Here is a 15,164-nt window from a genome sequence, read left to right on the forward strand (position 1 = left end):
TATCTCTAACAAGTATGAGGAGCTCATAGATTTATTTGTCATCAAGATTAAGACCAACCATTCAGCTGCTTCAGATTCCCTCCTTTCCCCTTTTACCACCAAGCCATTCCCCCTACTCTAGCCCTGAAGACCCCCAAGTCTCTCGAGTTTCTCTCTCATTTCCCCCCATGCCCTCTACATCATTATCGCAGCAACAACTTGACCCCATTCCGACTAAACCGCTGACCATCCAACTTCCCTTCCAGGCCATGTTAACTGACATTGTAAATGGTTCCCCTTTCTCAGGCGCTGTCCCACTCTCTTTCAAAACAGCAATCAACACTCCTCCAGAAAAATAAACACCCAAGATCCCTCTATCCTTGAAAATTAATGCTTCACCTCTAACCTTTCATGTCCAAAGTCCTTGAACATATTATGCCCCCTCAAATCCATGCCTATCTCTCCCAAATCTCTATTTGAACTTCTCCCGTCAGGTTTCCATACCTGCCGAAACAGCCCTAACCAAGGTCATCAATGACAGTCATCATTACAGTCAGAGAATGTGTTACATTATGCCTCCCTGTCTCCTCTGCAACTTTTGATACAGTCAACCATGCCACCCTACTCCAGCTCAATGAGACTACCATCACTTGGTTCCACTCGTAACTTTCTCATCATAGCCAGAGTATCTCCAGCAATGGCTTCTTTTCCTGACCACATACCATCACCTCCGAATCCCCCAACGATCTATCCGTGGCCCCCCTCTTCTTCCTCATTTGCATGCTGCCTCATGGTGACATCACCTGCAGACGCGAGTTGAGGTTCCATATGTGCACGGGTGACACCCAGGTCTACCGCTCCACCACCTCTCTCATCTCTTCCAATGCCTCTGTGTTCTCAGACATCCACTCCTAGATTAGCTGCAATTTCCTCCAGTTAAACATTCAGAAGAGCAAGGGCCCCAGTCACAGACTCCGTACCTTCCCCACTGACACCATCCCCCACCCTGACCATTGTTTCAGACTGAATAAGACTTCTTGCAACCTCGGCATCTGATTCAACTCTGAGCTGAGCTTCTAACCCCATATCCTCTACATCACAAAGATCACCCACTTCTACCTCCATAACATCGCTCGCCTCCACCCCTTCCTTTAGCCCATCCGTGCTGAAAGCCTCATCCATGTTACCTCCAGACCCGACGACTCCAATGCTCGCCTGGCTAGCTTCTGCATATTATTCTCAAGAACCAAATTTGAGGCAGGTCCCGAAACAGACTTTGCCTTTACTCTCATCCCTTATAATTACACCGAGAATGAGATTGTAAGAGAGAAAATGGACTTGAATTTATATAGCGCCTTTTAAGATCCAAAAGCCCATTCTAGCCAATTAAGTACTTTTGAAGTATAGGTACTATTGTAATGTAGGGAAACACAGCAGCCAATTTGCGCACAGCAAGGTCCCACAAACAACAATGAGATAATGACCAGATAATCTGTTTTAGTGATGCTGGTTGAGGGATAAATATTGACCATGACACCGGTGAGAACTCCCCAACTAATCTTCAAAATAGTGTTGAGATTTGTTACATTCACTTGAGAGAACAGACAGGGCCTCAGTTTAACGTCTCATCCGAAAGACGACACCTCCGACAGTGCAGCACTCCCTCAGCACTGCACTGGTGTGTCAGCCTAGATTTTTGTGCTCAAGTCCCTGGAGTGGGACTTGAACCCACAACCTTCTGACTCAGAGGCGAGGGTGCTGCCCACTGAGCCACGGCTGACACCTTGGTGTGACAAATTGGTGACAAGTGCCTCTAAAAAGTGAAATTTAAGAAATGCTAATTTGAAAAAAGGAAAAAAAGGGAGAAGTCAATAGATTATTCATTCAGGAGTGATGATTGAAATTCTTCAAGGGCTGCAGACCACAAGATGAATGATTTTAATATGTACATACACAAGAGGCAGGCGTTAGTGAAGCTATTTCATTTTCTCTAGCCAGCACTTTCCAGTAAAGATGATCCTTGACTTGCTTTATTTATTGCCTTTCGATAAACAATAAGATGAGCGGGTCACCTCTACTGAAGGGACTGCGCATGAATGAAAGGATTTATTTTAACACCTCTGAATTTACATGGGAGATGCATCAATCTTCATGGCAGGGAGTTAGGAGCACTCAAGGGAATTGTCGTGTGACTGGGTTTTTATTGTAAACTTATGCAAACAAATAAATGAGTCTCCAGACAATCTATGAACTAAATCTTCCATAGCTCCACTCAATACAGACTGGAAGTCACTTTGAAGCTTAATAAAATGAATGCACTCGAAGCCATCCAGCTTGAAGTGTGCCGCTCATAACTCAAATATAACACACAGGATTTGTAAAAAATAACATGTAGAATAATAAATACGCAAGAAAAGGTTATAAGAATTAGAAACTGAAACACCTTACGAACTCTATCTTAAGCCTTAATATATTACTCTCTGGATACATTTTACATTTGTCATACCTCATAATAAACATGTATTAAACTTTACAAGTAATGAGTTTTATTTTTGCTAAATATTAGCAATTAATTTGCAGTGTGTGTAGAATTTAACTAGCACCTATACAAGGCAGAAAATACACTGGTAATAGATAAATCAAATACCATTGTTACACACCATTTCCCGTCATATGATGGGAGTGTAGATGCGAGTATGTTGATCCTGATGCTCATCACAAGGCTTGGATAAAGACAACTCAATCCACTTGATATCCTTCCAGAATAATGACCCATCTTCCTATTAGTGTTTAGCAGTTTCTTAAATAAGTAGTGTCCTGGCCTCAAGCAATCTTCCTGGCAACGTATTCCAACCCTTCCTGGTGTCTGTTCTAAACTTGCTTTGAACCTGTGCTCGCACTCATCCTGCTGCCTTGACATATCTGAAAGTATTGCTCCAGGTTTACTTTCCTTATCCCACTGAGTCTCCTTCAGAATTTCCCCTTGGAGACATCATTTTTCAAAAATGAACAGCCCTGGTTTATTCAGTTATTTCTCATAGTTCATTCCCCCCAAGTCACAATCTGGGTGCTACTTGTATATCTGCAGTACCAATAAATAGACCAACTATGAAGAGAGAATTTTAGACTTCACTTGCCCAGAAAGAGGCAAGTCTTTTTCAATAAGCATTTCTAAATAGAAATGGCGGAGATAGCACAGCAGGTTGGAACGCAAGTTCACATCCATGATTCCCTCCAAAGTAAGCTCCATATCTTGGCCATGGCATCAGAACATATGTGGCAAGCAAAGGTTGGACACATCTGTTAGACATCATGGAGAGATGTATAACAACAGATTTCCAGCATCCACAGTATTTTGCTACTGGAGAAATGTATGTTGGACATCCTGGGGAGTTAAAAGTTTAACAGTCGAACTTCTATGTTAAACAGGATGACATTGAAGTGTCGTAAAAGGAATGCATTGTCAGGCTTTCAGATATAAACAGGATGACATTGAAGTGTCGTGAGGAGAAAGCGTGGCTTGTCTTCTGATATGTAAAGTGCTTGTGTAAGGAAATAAGTGTGGGATAATAAAACGGGTAGCGAGTCCTTTTGCTAAAGATAACAGTAGGTGAAGGAAGTCTCGTTTAAGGGAAATGGTTCGGAGGTAAACAATTGTCAACTGTTTACATAGATAGTCTGTTTTCAGAGGAGTTGGGAAATAGATATGTAATTTTGACATTTTCCTTTGCTGTAGTTAAAATATGGTGTATAAAGGATCACGGTTTTCAACAGTATCTCAGAGTGCACTCGAAAGATACAGAAACCGGTAAAGTCACTCTCTGTATACAGTTAAAGACCAATCACCTTTACTGTGCGTCAATACAGTCTGTTCCGTACACTCCACTACGAAGTGTCATGCTTACTCGAAACATGTTGTTGTGAACCAGAGGAGACAGGAGGTTGCTTCACAACATCCTACTTGAAAGTCCGAAAAAGAAAAAAAGAGCGAGCCATTCTCTAAACGTTCTCATCCACATCAAGTGGCTGGCTCAGGAACAACATTGGGAAAAGCCCAGGAAATAAACTGCCTGCCCCAATCAGGGATTGGCACGGAGCATCATGGTGTGGCGGGGAACCTCATTTTAAAATGGGGCAAGGAATGGTTTATGGGTGGTTTCACACTGCACTTGTAGCATCGCTGAGAAGCGCTTTTGCTTCTCATCTATGCTGCAGTTATGGCATGAATGCAACATGAATCTGGAGTCAGAGTCCAGCCTGATAGCAGAATGCAGCAGAGCAAGCTCACTCTGTTTAGTTTGAGGAAGTCTGGGCCTTCACACACTGTGTTTAGGGTCAGTGTAAAGTGGTTTTGGCTTTGTACCAATGCTAAACGTGTGGAGTATGAATGCAGCAGAATAAGAACATAAGAAATAGGAACAGGAATAGGCCACTTGGCCCCTCGAGCCTGCTCCGCCATTCAGTAAGATCATGGCTGATCTTGGGCTCAAAGCCACATCCCTGCTCGCTCCCCATACCCCTTCACTCCCTTATCTTGCAAAAATCTGTCTATCTCCACCTGTATTTAATGACCCAGCCTCCACGGCTCTGTGGGGCAGAGACTTCCACAGATTTACGACCCTCAAAGAAATTCCTCCTCATCTCACTTCTAAATGGACGACCCTTTATTCTGAAACTATGTGAATCAACCGTGTGAATCGTCTCCGAACTGCCTCCAATGCAAGTTATCCTTCCTTAAATAAGGAGACCAAAACTGTACACAGTACTCCAGGTGTGGTCTCACCACAGTTGTAGCAGGACTTCCCTGCTTTTATATGCCAACATTCCATTTGCCTTTTTGATTACTTGCAGAATAAACTGGAAAGGCCAAGATCACAATTTATTCATCACATAAGGGCCAAACAGTTGAACATCAAATTTTACAATCAAAAAAGACGTGGAATAGACAAGTTCTTCAGTGGTGCGGTTCTCCTTTTAGTCTCTACATCTTTTTTGATGCAGTCTTGCTCAAAACAGCCTTCACAGCACAACTCCATAAATAGAACTAGAGCTCTGCACTATGACTGAAAGCACTAGTTTAGTCAGCAAAACTGCATTGGGCTGCCTACTGTAATCCTACGAGCCTCAAACCTCTCATCTAACTACCCGTCATGTTCAAGTATATGATGCATGGAACAGTGTTCAGTATGCACAGAAGCTCTGGATTGGTCATGTTTCCCCAGGTTTTACTGTGAGTCATCCCAGCAATTTCTGCTTTATAAAATTTCATAGAAAATATAGCACAGGGGGCAGCAATTCGGCTCATCGTGCTCCTCAATTGGAGCGGTCTACTCTAACTACATTTCCGTGCATCTTTTTATCTCCTTCCCTTTCAAATATTTGTTCAATGCCCTTTTAAATGACGTTATAATTTTTTTTCCAATCGTCGCTTGAGGTAAAGCAATCCATTTTCTTATAAGCATCCATAAAAAAACTCTTCTCACGGCCCCTTTGTTCTTTTAGTTATAATCCAGAGTCCATGCCTGTTTATTAACGATTCACCAAATTTCTTAATTTTGCAAAACACTGAAGCATGCACTCCTTTCTTTAAAAAAAAAAGGGCACTACTTTGGTATTCCCCTTTGGTGCCTGCGGCCAACAATGCAGAGGCATAGCTTATTCCTGTGCCATCGCCAATGTCCCCTGCAACCAGCTTCTGGGTCTGGGAGGCACCAGGTTCAAGCAAGCATGAATTTCCCCTCTCCTCACCGGGAGCCACTGCAGCCAGAAAGGAGTTCATGCTTCAGAGTTTTGCAAAATTAAGAAATTTGGTGAATCATTAACAAACAGGCATGGACTCTGGATTATAAGTAAAATAACAAAGGGGGCCGTGAGAAGAGTTTTTTTTCCATGGATACTAATAAGAAAATGGATTGCTTTACCTCAGCAGTTCCCTTCTTCACACCTTATAAGATTCTGAGGGGAATTGACAGGGTAAATGCAGAGAGGATGTTTCCCCTAGTGGGGGAATCTAGAACTAGGGTGGCATAGTTTCAGAATGACGGGTTGCCCATTTAAGATGGAGATAAGGAGGAATTTCTTCTCTCAGAGGGTCGTGAATCTTTGGAATTCTCTACCCCGGAGAGCTGCGGAGGCAGAGTCACTGAATATATTCAAGGCGGAGATTGACAGATATTTGAGCTACAAGGGGTCAAGGGGTATGGGGAGAGAGCGGGAAAGTGGTGTTGAGGCTAAGATTGGATCAGCCATGATCTTATTGAATGGTGGAGCAGGCTCGAGGGACGGATTGGCCTACTCCTGCTCCTATTTCTTATGTTCTTCAGCATGAATGACTCTGTCCATCGCCATTCTACGGTGCACTAATGCTCAGTACCATTGAGACACGCCTATACACGGCTTTTAAACTTCACCACTTCAAACTGTTGTTTCAATTGGAGATTCAGCCAAATCAGTGCCTTTACTCTGAAAAATTAAGTGTTTCATCCTGAAGAGCACCAACCTCAAAATTACTTTGCAGGCTAATAGTCTATGGATGCTCAAAACATTTGTTGAAAATTCCTCTTAACAATATTTTAGCGGAAGCATTAATCCACTTTTAAAACCAGTTCCAGCTAAATAATGCTTTATGCTAAATTAATGATTTTTTTTTAAATGAGACAAAAAAAATATTAAATGTAAATCAGAGGTTACGAGAATGATCTTTTAATGCAGTGGTTTGTTAGGACATTGAATGTCCCATCAGAAACAATAGTGAAATCCATAATAGCTCTTAAAAGGGGAATGGATATATACAGGAAACTTTGGTTTATCCGGAGGTTGTATGTCCGGAATACTCGATCTAACGGCAAAAATCAGGAGCCGTTTTCTAAGTTTTTTTAGATCTCATTCTTTTTTTCCCCCAGTCAGCCACTGCAAGGTCTGTAGCTATAGCAACAGCTTCAGCTACAGACGCTTGCAGCTGCAGCCGACTCTTTAGAAGCTGTTGCTAAGCAACAGTGTTTGTTGTCAGATACGGAGATGAAAACCTCCGTATGCTTCAACATTAACTTTGTATGTCCGGCAGTTTTGATAGATCGGCAACACGCCGGTCCCGTCAGTGCCGGATATCACAAAGTTTCCTGTATTTGGAAACTAAAAATGTAAACGGATACGGTGAAAAGGCAGGTGATTTCAACTAAGCGGATAGTTCTTTCAGAGAGGTGACACGGCTACATTGGGCAGAATGGACTCCTTCTGGGCTGTAAAATTCCATGATTCAGATTCCTGTGCAGCTATTGATAAAGACGTCCAGAGGACAAGAGTTCCTCTTTAAAATTCACCCACTCCCAGTGTATTAAACCTACTTATGTAACGCTTTTCCTGTACCAATATGGAGATAATAATCATAAATAACTGCACAAGTATGGAATAATATCCATTACCACTTTACTGATTGTGATGTCCATGCAGTAACTGACCCGTCCTTACCATGACTGAACAGTCCTCAGAGCCGCTGGCGATGACGTTGTCATTGTGCGGGCACCAGTCAATGTCGAGCACGGGCGCAGTGTGCCCACACACCAAAGGGTGATTTTTATCCACGCGCCCAGTCTGCAAAGGAACGGAGAAACATATGAGATTTATCATGGTGCCAAAGAAAAAAATAAATGATTGAATTACCTCTTTCACATGAAGGAGAAACTGGAGTTACTTCACCTGGGAAGATTTATGAACCCATTTCATTTCTGACAACTGTTTTCACTGCACATTACAGATTCAGTTCACTGATTAAATGCCAACAAGTCCCCATCTGCTCTCCTGCTGCAAGCAGCAGGAGCACAAGATGGAAGGAGAATGACGCCTTGCCTTGGGCAAGATGAACGTCAAATGCTCACTGCACCCCCCCATTATTTCAACAAGGGAAACAAATTCCTACACCGCTCCTCTCCCCTTTTATATAACCAAACTACGACTGCGTATAATTCAACAGGGAATATTTTGTTTCGAGAAGAACACACCACAGTAAAACAAAATTCATGGTCTGGCATTGCATAGTGAGAGATCACCGAAATGCAACCCCAAGGTTGTAAAGCATCACACCCCCCAAACAACGCACAGCCCTCACGCACAAGTTTCCACTTTATCTGTACCTTGACTGAAAAATGCAACTCATAAATCATGTTCTCCCCAACTACAATGAGAGAAATCTAAAGCACAGGTCGAGTTCAGAAAGGCAAACTCAGATTCCGCATAATTGCCAAAGCGAAATTTGCCACGCTGTGTATTGTAGTCGTGGGTTACAGATTTTTAAAAAACCTCTCGAGTCTTGATGTCAGAGCTGGCCTAGGCAGCAAATCCGGCGGAGGCTGATGGGAAACCTCTTGACAATTTCTGAGAGAGTAAAATCTAGCCAAGCACTTCAGCCTGGTGATTTAACACCTCCCAACACAGGGAATGAATAAGGCTGACCGAGATTTAAGGCGCATTCACATGCCATAATTTTAGTGTCAGTGTGTGGAGCCAAAATTGCTTTTCTTGATCTGTAAATCAGATGTGAAGGCCCAACCTGACCCAGAGGTGAAACGAAGTGAGACTGCCTCCTCCCGGGGGTCTCGTTACACCCTGTGCTGTTTCAGATTGGCCCCGACTCCAGGTTCAAGCTGATTTACACTAACTGCAGCATCGCTGCAGAACGAAAATGCCAGGGTTGTAAATGTAAATCCACCCATTAATCCTGGGAAACTGCATCCAATTCAACCAGCCTAATCTTAATTAATTGTGATCACTACGGGGATCCAGTTCAAAAAGAACATCAGTGATACTGGGCACTTCAAAGACAAAAAATCCAAGAAAAACACACGAGAGAGGAGCTGATCATTCACGGCGACCCTACCACAGGGCACATGGAATTCATGGAGACAAAGGCTGAATCTCTGTTCTCTAAAATGCACTATGGTAAGTTTTGATTATTTGCCAAGCAACCATACAGATGTCCTCCATTACCAGTGTTCGTTGCTGAATGTGATAAATACTAGCACACCATAGGGCATGGCCTGTGTACAGCGACTGCCTACATTTCTTCTTCAAACTGATAGTAGAGCTACCCATGCATGGCACAATACCATACTAGAAAGTTCTAAATAACTAGTACATTCAAATTTCAATAATAAAAAAAAATTAATTAAGGTTTCAAGGTGCAAATTGAGACTATGTCACTGATCGTCAGACTATGGCAGCATCCATGTTCTTTGATTACGTCTCCATGAAGCACCTTGGGATGTTTTCGATGTTAAAGGTGTTGTTTTGTTGTTTCCTCGATTCCCATCTCATGGTTGAGTCATAAGGTGCTGATCAGAGTTGGGGAAGGGACGAGAGAAAGAAAAGAATATCAGAACAAGTCAATCCAGGCTGAATTTGAGCCATTTTTGAGGAACTGAATAATCAGCAGGAATAGTAAAGGCCTGGAAGTCGAGCTTCTGGACAACAATGAAAACAAAAGTCAAAAATAGCTAAATACAAGTGTATTCTACTCCAACATGTACACTGTGTTTCTCCTCTTGCTTCAGTATGGAAACAAAGAAAAACCCTATTTCCAATTGTGTTACCAAGCCCGAATCACTTGCTGCATAGTTTCTGTGTCCCACAATCTCACAATCCATACAGATACTTCTTTTATAAGACAGAAGAGCTTTATATTTGAAAAGTAATTGGAATAGAAACCTTTAAAAGACCTAGGGGGAAAATTCAGTTGTTTGCGCCTCCCGTTAGCACCTTAAGAGGGCGCCAAGCAACTAGAGGCCGGGCGCGGCGATGTTTGTGCCGCTCGCGAAATTAATTTGACATTTTGCGGCGGCGCTAAACACTACCGCCACGATCTCCTGCGCCGGCAGTCGAGTGCGCAACGCCCCCATTAGCGCCCCGGACCGGATATTGAGTGGCGCCCCTGCCTTTTTTAAAATTCATTGATGGGATGTGGGCGTCGCTGGCTAGGCCTGCATTTAGTGCCCATCCCTAATTGCCCTTGAGAAGATGGTGGTGAGCCGCCTGCTTGAACCGCTGCAGTCCATATGGTGTAGGTACACCCACAATGCTGTTAGGAAGGGAGTTCCAGGATTTTGGCCCAGCGACAGTGAAGGAACGGCGATACAGGTCCAAGTCAGGATGGTGTGTGGCTTGGAGGGGAACTTGTAGGTGGTGATGTTCCCATGCGTCTGCTGCCCTTGTCCTTCTAAGTGGTAGAGGTCGCGGGTTTGGAAGGTGCTGTTGAAGGAGCTTTGGCGAGTTGCTGCAGTGCATCTTGTAGATGGTACACACTGCAGCCACAGTGCGCCAGTGGTGGAGGAAGTGAATGTTGAAGGTGGTGGATGGAGTGCCAATCAAGCGGGCTGCTTTATCCTGAATGGTGTCGAGCTTCGAGTGTTGTTGGAGCTGCACTCATCCAGGCAAGTGGAGAGTATTCCATCACACTCCTGACTTGTGCCTTGTAGATGGTGGAAAGGCCTTGGGGAGTCAGGAGGTGAGACACTCGCTGCAGAATTCCCAGCCTCTGGCCTGCTCTTGTAGCCACAGTATTTATATGGCTGGTCCAGTTCAGTTTCTGATCAATGGTAACCCCCAGGATGTTGACAGTGGGGGATTCAGCGATGGTAATGCCATTGAATGTCAAGGGGAGATGCTTAGAGTCTCGCTGGTTGGAGATGGTCATTGCCTGGCACTTGTGTGGGGCGAATGTTACTTGCCACTTGTCAGCCCAAGTCTGAATGTTGTCCAGGTCTTGCTGCATATGGACACGGACCGCTGCTAGCAGCGACAGGTTGAGGGGAGCATTATGCTGTCAGAAAGGGACTAGGGGAGCGCTATTTAAAGACGACCGCTTCCTGCCTTTTACTGTCGGTGACATTTTTGCACCACGCAGTCAGGGAGAGAGAGAGAGACTGACTTCTGGAGAGATTCAACGCTGTGAAGGAGTTTTGGGTACTGAGTAGCACTTTGCAGGTTTATTTTGATTTGCCCTTCCTTGCTTCGCCAGCACTCAGGTAGCGCCTCGCTCCTCGGTGTTTGCGCCTTAAGACAGGTGTGTCGCGCCTGATTTAGCGCTCCAATCACCTCCAGGGGCGATAAAAGGCAAGTTTGCAGTTGGAGGCGATAATTAGCACCAGGCGCTAAACTTTGCGCACGGCCGATAATGGCGCCCCAAACGGGGCGATACTGAATTTTTCCCCCCTATTCTTCAAATTGTAAAATATCAGCTTATGTAACAGTGGCATAAAACCATCACAATTCCACTAATCCCAGTACAGGAAACTTTCGATTTACCGGCACCTAATAACCGGAAATCTCGGTTAACCGGCAAAATTCAGGAGTAGGTTCAGGTAACTTTTATTAGTTTTTTACTCCATTTGTTGCTGTGCAACGGTGTGGCTGCAGCTGTTGCTAAGCTACAGAGACGCTTGCAACTTGTGGCCATTGTTCTGAACCGCAACAGGGTTTGTTGCTTTATATGGAGCTCTCAGCTCCCAGGGGGAGAAATTGGGTGAGTAGCGCCACCTGTTAGCGCCTAAAGAGGCAGTCAGTGGCTGTAGCGCCACTGGCTGAGTCTCCGGCGATATTCAGTAGGGGCGCTAATGGTGGCGTTAGGCATTTGCGCTGCGCCGCCACCGATGACGTCATCGGTGTGCGCAGCGCCCCGTTCGCAATATTTGGTAGCGAACGCCGCAGTTGCGCCACTCGCTACCCGCGCCCGGTTCACGGGGCCTTACTGTGCCGGCAGCGGCACAAGTTAAGGTGAAGGTGCGGGGCGGCCGCCTGCCAGCACCTCCGTCCCCGGCCTCCTAACCCCCCCCCGCCACGGCATTGCCGGCTGTTTCCCGAGAGCCCGGCACTTCTCCTTGGTGCCGGGCTCATTTGCCGGCACTCGCGATCGGGGATCGCGCTGTTGCAGGCACCTCCCCCTTAACAGTGGGAGGAAGGCCTGCAGTACCGCAGCGTGCCGTGCCGCAGCATGTGGCGCTGCGGCACGTTGCGCTGCAATAATCAGTTTCAGCGCCCTAAGAGGGACGTGGAGCGCCTCGAGCCTCGCCCCGTCTCCCTTGAGGGGCACTGAAACTGAATTTCTGGCGATCGGTATCACTCCAATCGCTGCGCTAAATCCTGCGCTCAGGCGACTTTTGCGCCACTTTGGCGCCCCAACCCAATTTCTAGGCCCTTATCTTTCGGTTAGCCGGAATTTTTGATGAACCGGCACCACGTCGGTCCCGTCCGTGCCGGATAAAAAAAAGTTTCCTGTAACTATTATCAATGTACACAATCAAACTACCAATATTATAGTATTTCTTTCTATGGGTATAACTAGCTTTTCCATACTCCGAGCAGACACGAGTTGCATTGTATTGTGTACATCTCAGTCCTTACAAGTCCACAATTAGCTCCAAAGAATTGTTCTGCTCAGATCAGGCCATTTGGAAAGGCTGATCAGCTTGTAACAGGGCTAGTAAAGTTGTTTTTTATTTGTTCATGGGATGTGGGCGTCGCTGGCAAGGCCAGCATTTATTGCCCATCCCTAGTTGCCCTTGAGAAGGTGGTGGTGAGCCGCCTTCTTGAACCACTGCAGTCCACGTGGTGAAGTCAATAGAGTTGCAGTGGCAGACATTTAAGGGGATATTTCAAAATACACAGAATATATACATTCCAACAAGAAAGAAAAATTCCAAGGGGAGGACCCACCATCCGTGGTTAACTAAAAAAGTTAAAGATAGTATTAAACTTAAAGAAAAACCATATAATTGTGCAAAGATGGGTGGCAGGTCAGAAGATTGGACAGAATATAAAAAACAGCAAAGAATGACAAAAGATGAATGAGGAGAGAAAAATTAGAGTACAAGAGAAAGCTAGCTAGAAATATAAAAACAGATCGTAAGAGTTTCTATAGATATTTAAAAAAGAGTCAACAAAGTGAGCGTTGGTCCTATAAAAAGTGAGTCTGGGGAATTAATAATGGAAAATAAGGAGATGGCAGTTGAATTGAACAGGTATTTTGCATCGGTCTTCACTATAGAGGATACAAGTAACATCTCACAAATAGCTGTAAATCAGGAAATGGAAGGGAGGGAGGAACTCGAGAAAATTCTAATCACCAGGGAAGTGGTACTGAGCAAATTGTTGGAGCTGCGGGCTGACAAGTCCTCGGGTACTGATGGACTTCATCCTAGGGTCTTAAAAGAAGTGGCTTGTGAGATAGTTGATGCGTTGGTTTTAATTTTCAAAAATTCCCTAGATTCGGGGAAGGTTCCATTAAATTGGAAAATAGCAAATGTAACTCTTTTATTCAAAAGGGGAGAGAGACAGAAAGCAGGAAACTACAGGCCAGTTAGTTTAACATCTGTCCTAGGGAAGATGTTAGAAGCTATTATTAAAGACATTATAGCAGGGCACTTAGAAAAGTTCAAAGTAATCAGGCAGAGTCAACATGGTTTTGTGCAAGGGAAATCATGTTTAACCAATTTATTGGAGTTCTTTGAGGAAGTAACATGCGCTGTGGATAAAGGGGAACCGGTGGATGTACTGTACTTAGATTTCCAGAAGGCATTTGATAAGGTGCCACATCAAAGGTTATTGCAGAAAATAAAAGCTCATGGTGTAGGAGGTAACATATTGGCATGGATAGAAGTTGGCTAGCTAACAGGAAACAGAGTGTAGGCATAAATGCGTCATTTTCTGATTGGCAAGATGTAACGAGTGGTGTGCCACAGGGATCAGTGCTGCGGCCTCAACTTTTTACAATTTATATAAATGACTTGGATGAAGGGACCGAAGCTATGGTTGTTAAATTTGCTGATGACACAAAGATAGGTAGGAAAGTAAATTGTGACGAGGACATAAGGAGGCTACAAAGGGATATAGATAGGTTAAGTGAGTGGGCAAAGATCTGGCAAATGGAGTAGAATGTTGGAAAATGTGAAGTTGTCCATTTTGGTAGCAAGAATAAAAAATAAGCATATTTTCTAAACGGTGAGAGATTGCAGAGCTCTGAGATGCAGAGGGATCTGGGTGTCCTAGAGCATGAATCGCAAAAGTTTACTATGAAGGTACAGCAAGTAATTAGGAAAGCTAATAGAATGTTATCGTTTATTGCGAGGGGAATTGAATACAAAAGTAGGGAGGTTATGCTTCAGTTGTACAGGCCATTGGTGAGACCACATCTGGAGTGCTGTGTACAGTATTGGTCTCCTTATTTAAGGAAGGATGTAAATGCACTGGAAGCAGTTCAGAGAAGGTTTACTAGACTAATACCTGGAATGGGCGGGTTGTCTTATGAGGAAAGGTTGGACAGGCTAGGCTTGTATCCGCTGGAGTTTAGAAGAGTAAGAGGTGACTTGATTGAAGCATACAAGATCCTGAGAGGTCCAGACAGGGTGGATATGGAGAGAATGTTTCCTCTTGTGGGAGAATCTAGAACTTGCGGCCACTGTTTAAAAATAAGGGGTCACCCATTTAAAACAGAGATGAGGAGACATTTTTTCTCTGAGGGTTGTGAGTCTTTGGAACTCTCTTCCTCAGAGGGCGGTGGAAGCAGTTTTTGAATATTTTTAAGGCAGAGGTAGATAGATTCTTGGTAAGCAAGGTGGTGAAAAGTTATCGGGGGTAGGCGGGAATGTGGAGCAATCAGATCAGCCATGATCTTATTGGATGGCGGGGCAGGCTCGAAGGGCCGAGTGACCTACTCCTGCTCCTAATTCATATGTTCGTATGAAAGTACTCCCACAGTGCTATTAGGGAGGGAGTTCCAGTATTTTGACCCAGCGATGATGAAAGAATGGCAATATAATTTCAAGTCAGGATGGTGCGTGACTTGGAGGGGAACTTGGAGGTGGTGGTGTTCCCATATGCCTGCTGCCCTTGTCCTTCTAGGTGGTAGAGGTCGCGGGTTTGGGAGGTGTTGCTGAAGAAGCCTTGCCGAGTTGTTGCAGTGCATCTTGTAGATGGTACACACTGCAGCCACGGTACGCTGGTGGTGGAGGGAGTGAATGTTTAAGGTGGTGGATGGGGTGCCAATCAAGCGGGCTGCCTTGTCTTGGATGGTGTAGAGTTTCTTGAATGCTGTTGGAGCTACACTCATCCAGGCAAGTGGAGTGTATTCCATCACACTCCTGACTTGTGCCATGTAGATGGTGGAAAGGCTTTGGGGAGTCAGGTGGTGAGACACTCAC

General features: G+C 44.6%; 1 protein-coding gene across 5 annotated transcripts in view; it reads right to left on the reverse strand.

Moving 5' to 3' along the window:
* LOC147102481 (coronin-6-like) overlaps positions 1–15,164 on the reverse strand; it is a 318,649-nt gene that overhangs the window by 99,076 nt on the left and 204,409 nt on the right. For all 5 annotated transcript variants that reach the window (XM_085964972.1, XM_085964971.1, XM_085964975.1 and 2 more), the window contains exon 3: positions 7,447–7,569. In XM_085964972.1, coding sequence (XP_085821098.1) covers positions 7,447–7,569 — 123 coding nt within the window. The remainder of the gene's footprint in view (positions 1–7,446; positions 7,570–15,164) is intronic.

This window comes from Somniosus microcephalus, chromosome 22 (genome assembly GCF_052327205.1).
Source record: "Somniosus microcephalus isolate GS21.2 chromosome 22, FLI_Smic_1.0, whole genome shotgun sequence".
Lineage (NCBI taxonomy): Eukaryota > Metazoa > Chordata > Chondrichthyes > Squaliformes > Somniosidae > Somniosus > Somniosus microcephalus.